Raw genomic sequence first — 7112 nt, 5'->3', positions numbered from 1 at the left:
GGTTGTGTAGTTCTCGAGTTTTAGGGGAACACACACACACAGACAGACAGACAGACAGACAGACAGACACACATTCTCATTTTTATATATATAGATATATATATATATACACACACACACTTGTGCATAGATTTTCACAAACTAAATAATCTACAAATGATCAAAGAGAGAACTATACATTAAGGCAATTGACTACTAAAGAAGAGTGTGGTCGTACAACAGATGAGCTACTGGAAGAGGCTAAAAAACTGAGGTTCTACTTCCTAGTGTAAGGTTGAGGGGCGTATATATTTGACAAGGACATGACATTTTTTCTAGTGCTGTTGGCCACTATTAAATGCACTGTGAAGTGATTAACAATAATAATGGACAACCAGTTGCAGAAAACATACCAATAACATAACTTAGAAGGGAGATGTGGTCTCTGACACACACCCCACCACCACAACACACACATACATACATACACTAGGAAGGTAATAACTTCAGATAAAAGATAAGTTGGTCCTTGATGAGCCATCCAATCCAAACTATGAAGAAAATGTGGATGTAAAATGAAGGTGATGATACACTTGTGTGAGTGTATACACATGCACATGTATATAAATGCATATATTATTATATTCAGGCAACATTTATGTGTGACTGGTTAAGTCTGGAAAGCATTTGGATGAATTTTATATTAAGCAGTTTGCATTCTCTACTAAGCTCTCAGTATAGCATACAGAGCATATATTGGTTTCAGATTTTGATACAAAGCCAGCAATTTCAAGAGAGCTGGGGGCTAAGTCAATTAAATGGACCACAGTACTCAACTAGTACTGTTTTATCAACTCTGAAAGGATGAAAGGCAAAGTCAACCCCAGCAACATAAAGATAGACGAAACGCCACTAAGCGTTTTGCCAGTCACTAACTTATACAGGGCAGTCAAGATTTGTAAATGGTTGAGCTGAGCTTTCAGTATCTTTAGAAGCCATCATCAAAGTCAGGGTGGTTTACATGTGTTGGGTGATTCCAAGACAGATCATCCAACCATTTTCAAATATAATTCCATAAACTCATTGATTTAGCTGCAACTTGGCATAAGGGTAGATTTTTGGTCAAAAGAAAAGATTATCAAGTTAATAGTAAAATCCACCTCCTAGTTCAAAACTTACAAGTGAGGTTGACCTTGCATCTTTCAAATTGCCTGAGCTTTGTCATTGTTGGTTTTAGCTATATAAAAATGCAAATATTTCGAATAAGAATGACCCACTATGTCAGCTTTAAGAACTTTAAAAAGTCTGAATAGGTCAAAATATGACTTTAGTAGTATCAGCTTTCTGTAAACTTTATAATTTTGCATTTAAGTTCAATTCATTTCAAGATCTAGGTCAGTGATTTCTAAACTGGGGTGAGCATATTCTTAGATATGTAAGAGAAAATTACAGAAACATGCAAGGTTTATAAAACTCTGGAATTTTGAAGTCATCACACCAAAATAAATACAACTTTTGTCTTGTAAATCTAACGTTCAGTTATCATATGTATTATAGCGTCATTTACAATATATATTTCAAGGCAGTTAAACTACTAGTATACACCTCACCAACAATCTAAAATTATTCTGAATGAAACTAGAGTTGTGGAATAACTGAGATGAGGTTGTTATGATGTTTTTGAGAATATGAATTAAACCTTTATACAATACATTTTGGTTAGACATGTGAGAAATTAGATACCTACATTCTTGAGATTAGTAAATTAGATTATTAACTCATTGAAATTGTTTTAGAATTAATCCCAGATGAGTTCCTGACAATCTACAAAATGAATTTGTGGAATTTATGATTGACTCCATGGCAAAAGTTCTTTTTCAAACCTCTTCTATAACAAAATTCTTTTGTTCTATGGTGACATCTCAACCACCTGTCTCTAGAAAATATGTAGAGAGACTCTTGAAGTTCTCATCCAATTATCATTATGAACAAGGGTTTCCAGCAATGTATATAATGAAAAACGAATTTCCTGCATGACTGTTAACTGAGAATGATATGCAAGTGAAACTCACTGGATTTGTATCTAGAACTGACTTATTGTTAGTCCATCCACCCCATTAAAAATATAACATTAAATTAAATGAAAATGATATTGTACATGTCCACAGGACCAGAAATTTTGTGGATGGGAACAGTTGATTAAACTGACCCCAGTACAAAACTGGTACTTTATTTTTACAACCCCAAAAGAACGAAAGGCAAAATTGATCATTAAATACATCCTCATCATTTAAAATCTGTTTTCCATGCTGGCATGGGTTGGATGACTAGACAGGATCTAGCAAGCTGCAGGGTTGCACCAAAGATAATGTTATCTTTGGCATAGTTTCTACAGCTGGATGCTCTTCTTAGCATCAACCATTTTACAGTGCATACTGAGTGCTTTTTCCATGTCATCTGCACCTGCGAGGTTGGCAGGTAACTTGCAAGATAAGAAAGAACAGGAAGAGAGATATCCAACCATTTAACACTATATTCTTCACATGTGCTTTCTGGGACAAGAGAATGTGAAGATTGTTGGTATGTGAGTGTGTGTGTGGTAGCATGTGTATGTATGGTAGTGTGTGAGTGGCGGCAGTAACTGCATGTGTGTGTTCATGTGGTGGTAATTGTGTGTGTGTGATAGTCTATGTGGTATTAACTGTGTGTGTGTGTGTGTGGGGGGGTTTGTGCTTGTGTGAGTAGTGTGTGTGTGTGTATGTGTGCATAGATGGAAGTGTCAATGGTGAGTCAGACACTGTCTGAACGGTGCGTGAATGGGTGGGTGTCGCTGTGTGTATGTGTTGGCATGTGTGCATAAATGGAATGTGTCTATGTGTGTGTGTGTGCACATGTGTATGGATACGTGTGTGTGTGTGGATGCATTGGTGTAGCCAAGGATGTGGGTATTATGTGTACATATATACATATATATATACACACACATATATATGCACATACTGTAGATATATATACACACATATATATGCATATACTATATATATATATATATGTGTATATATATATATATATATATATATGTGTATATATATATATATATATATATATATACACACACACTACTACTATTACTAATAATAATAGTTTCAAATTTTGCCACAAGGAGGGAGGGGATGAGTTGATTTCATTGACCCCAGTATTCAAGTGGTACTTAATTTATAAACCCCGAAAGGATGAAAGGCAAAATTGACCTTGGTGGAATCTGAACTCAAAATGTACAGATGGATGAAACACCGCTAAGCATTTTGTCCAGCATGCTAATGATTCTGCCAGCTCACTGCCTTAACAATAATAATACTGATAATAATAATAATAATAATAATAATAATAATAATGATAATAATAATCTTTTCTGCTGTAGGCACACGGCCTGAAACTTTTGATAGAGGAGGATAATCAATTACATTGACCCCAAAAGGATGAAAAGCAAAGTTGACCTTAGCGGAAAATAATAATAACAATATCTCTTACTAAGGATATTCCTTAATTCTTACTCCTCTCTGAAGATGGGATATTAATCTTATATGGAAATGTTTCCTCAATGACCCAATAACCTATACAACATATGCACTGCTATACTAGAAACAGCTGTAAAGACTTTATGCATTATTTCTTAATCTCTTGTATGCTCTAACTACTCTGCAATGTTTGAATTATGAAGTACACACTCTAAAGTGATACCTCATGACTTGCAAGTACATTCTTTCTTTTTAATATATATACAAATAAATATATGTTCATACGTAATGTTTTTTACACACACACACACACACACATATATATATATATGTATGTATGTATAAATGTCCTGCTACTTATATTATGGCTTTTGAACCTCAAGGCTATTCCCTGGCACTTGCCACCATCGATATCTCTCTCTTCTTTTACTCAACCATCCCATTTATATTCTCATCCCTGTCCCTTGTGAGTATGCCCAGCAGTTTGGCTCCATCTCTATCGTTCTATCTCCCACTCTCTCTCTCTCTCTCCTTCTCCTGCACTTTCCTCAGGTTGAGAAATCATGTATCACCTTTACGGCAGCACACCTGTTTCCGTCCTCATTCCTGATCTCTTTCTCTCTGACCAGGTAACCATGTCTCTCCTCTACGGCAAGACACCTGTTTCTGTTTCTCTGTCTCACTATAATCTTTCATCATCTGATACAAGATCACCTCCTCCAATGCCCCTTCCCCTCTCAAAAGATTTTTGCCTTGCAAGTTACTTGGTGACCCTATCAGTGCAGGTGCCACTTAAAAAGCATCCAGTTTACACTCTAACGTGGTTGGCATTTGGAAGGACATCCAACTGTGAAAACTGTCCTTGCTTGTGCCACCTAAAAAGCACTTTGTCCACTCTGCTGGGTGGTTGGTGTTAAGAAGGGCATCCAACTGTAAAAATCCTGCCAAAACAAACATAAAAGTCTGGTGCAGGCTTCTGCCTGGCCAGCACCTGCCAAAGCGTCCCACTCATGCCAGCATGGATGGCGGATGTTAAACAATGATGATGATGTTGATAAATGTGTGTGTGTGTGTGTGTGTGTGTGTGTGTGTGTGTGTGTATGCGTCCGCACACACATATATACACCACCAACATGGTGGATCCTTTAATTTAATAATTGTGGTTGTGGTAAGAAGTTTGCTTCCCAACCACATGGTACCGGGTTCGCTTCCACTGCGTGGAACTTTGGGCAAGTGTCTTCTTCGACCAAAGCCTTGCGAGTGCATTTGGTAGACAGAAATTGCAAGATATGAGTCGTGTATACAAGTGAGTGTGTGTGTGTTCCCCACCACCGCTTGACAACAGGTGTTGGTGTTTGCATCCTAGTAACTTAACGGTTCAGCAAAAGTAGCCGATAGAATAAGTACCAGGCTCTATAAAAACAAGCACTAGAGTCGATTCATTCAACTAAAATTTTGAATTAAAATTTGAAACAAGTAAACGATGTGTGTGTGTATTGACAATATAGTAGTATAAATTTTCTGTTTAGCCCTAAGTCAAACAGAAGTTCCAGTAGTGACTACCCCATTTATTTTCAACATCGAATATCTAGGTTTAGAAAACGTATGTGGTATTACACGACCCTGCGGTATATGTAGAAAGAGAAGGGTGGGGTGTGGGGTCCATATCGTGCAACTTAAAAAGTTTGTTATTGTCGTGTCGATTTGACATGATAATTTCTACATACCTCCGTTCACCAGGAAATGTTACTTTCTACAGATTAGTGTCTAGCAGAGGAAATGGTTATAAGTTATATTAATTCGAAGGTATATCTGATTTATACACATGCATTTATGCAAGTTTTTTGATAGTTACTAGCAGTTAAGACGAAGGACCCGTTTACCTGGAGCTTGTTTACGTCTCTTTACAAAACTTCCGTAAAGCTATCCAGCCGGACAAAAGTGCTTAGCGGTATTTCATCTGCCTTTACGATGAGTTCAAATTCCACCGAGGTTGACTTCGCCTTTCATCCTTTTGGCGTTGATTAAATAAGTACCAGTTGTACACTGGGGTCGAAGTAATCGATTAACCCCCCTACCACAAAATTTCATGTTTTCTATCTATAGTAAAAAGAATTATTATTCCGGCCCTTAACGTTCTAAGTTCAAACTCCACCGAGGTCGACTTTGCGTTTTGTCCTTTCGAGGTCGATAGAATAAAGCACTAGTCAAGTTCTGGGAGCGATATCAACCCCCCTACCACAAAATATCTGGCTTTATGCCAGAGAAAGAGAAACACGCCTAGAATACGAATGAATATACTGATATATCGTCAAAGTTTATACATCAAACCTCCCCAGAACAGTTTTCTCTCAACATTTGCAAACAAATTACTTTACATTATTTATAGTAATTTGAGTTTACAACATCGAAAAAGAGAGCGCGCGAGAAACTATTTATAATAAACAAAACATTATAATGAAAGATACAGAAAACATTTACTTCGAAACTTGTGTATAGTGTTTGTATCCGAGAAAAATAATCAAGGAAGACAACACACACACATAAAAGGAAGCAACCTAAAGTAAGATTTGCTTCCAGCACATAATTAATTAAAAAAAACGAGTACTTTATATTTTTGTTTTCCTACTAACATGCAAAAATTACGTAGCGGCGGCTTAAACTCAACAAAATGGTAATGGGAAATTTCGAACAAGCAGGCAGCTGTTGTTAAATGAAATATTTAAGGCGGTGGGGGGAAGCATGTGAAGAATAAAGTAATATTGAGGATGGCAGCGAAAAGCGACAAAGAAAGAAAACGACAATTAAACGAATTAATTATAGAAAACAACAGTTGTGGCTGGAAAGTTGACAAATGTCAGTGTTAGCGGTGTAGCTGTCACATGCTACTGTACGGAACCAATGTTACTAGACGGAATCGATGATACTCACCACGTATACGAGAGTATAAATTTTAAGGGCCTCCTTGAAGCCGTGTTTTGCTATATCTTTAGTGGCATGCAAACAATAAGGGTTCCAAGTGTGCCCAACTTCATAACAGCTGTATTTAAGACCCAAAGGTTTGCTAAGATTCGCCATTTTAAACTTTGACCTTTGACTGTTTTTCAACCAATCAACTTCCGCTTGTTCATTAACTTCATTCCTCTGCTTACATTTAGCGTCTGTAGATACCTGCTGAACGAAATGCTCGGACAGCTATAAAGAATGACAGCATTACCGCCACGCAGAGACAACAGGTGCAATATATATATATATATATATATATATATATATATATATATATATGTATGTATTTGTGTGTGTGTCTGTGCATAAATTTAGCCAAACAATAAGTGAACACGTTGTATTTAAACATACATGTATCAACTCGAATATATTTTTGCCTGTGTATTTGTATAGATGTATGTGTGTGTACACATTTACATAAATATATGCATACACATAATATATATACTCCATCAGACAAGTGCTGAGATATGCATAAAATGTTTCTTCAAGCTGATCTATGTATGTATGTGTCTGTCTGTCTGTCTGTCTATCTATCTATCTGTCTGTCTGTCTATCTATCTGTCTGTCTGTCTATCTATCTATCTGTCTGTCTATCTATCTATCTAT

At 36.6% G+C, this 7112-nt stretch overlaps 1 protein-coding gene across 1 annotated transcript in view; it reads right to left on the bottom strand.

Annotated features, from left to right (window-relative positions):
* LOC106869501 (transmembrane protein 135) overlaps positions 1-6728 on the bottom strand; it is a 674585-nt gene extending 667857 nt beyond the window's left edge. The window contains exon 1 of the mRNA XM_052968741.1: positions 6429-6728. Coding sequence (XP_052824701.1) covers positions 6429-6575 — 147 coding nt within the window. The 5' untranslated portion in view covers positions 6576-6728. The remainder of the gene's footprint in view (positions 1-6428) is intronic.
* Positions 6729-7112: the final 384 nt, after the last annotated feature.

This window comes from Octopus bimaculoides, chromosome 1, assembly GCF_001194135.2.
Source record: "Octopus bimaculoides isolate UCB-OBI-ISO-001 chromosome 1, ASM119413v2, whole genome shotgun sequence".
Lineage (NCBI taxonomy): Eukaryota > Metazoa > Mollusca > Cephalopoda > Octopoda > Octopodidae > Octopus > Octopus bimaculoides.
This window is presented reverse-complemented; position numbering and strand designations above follow the sequence as displayed.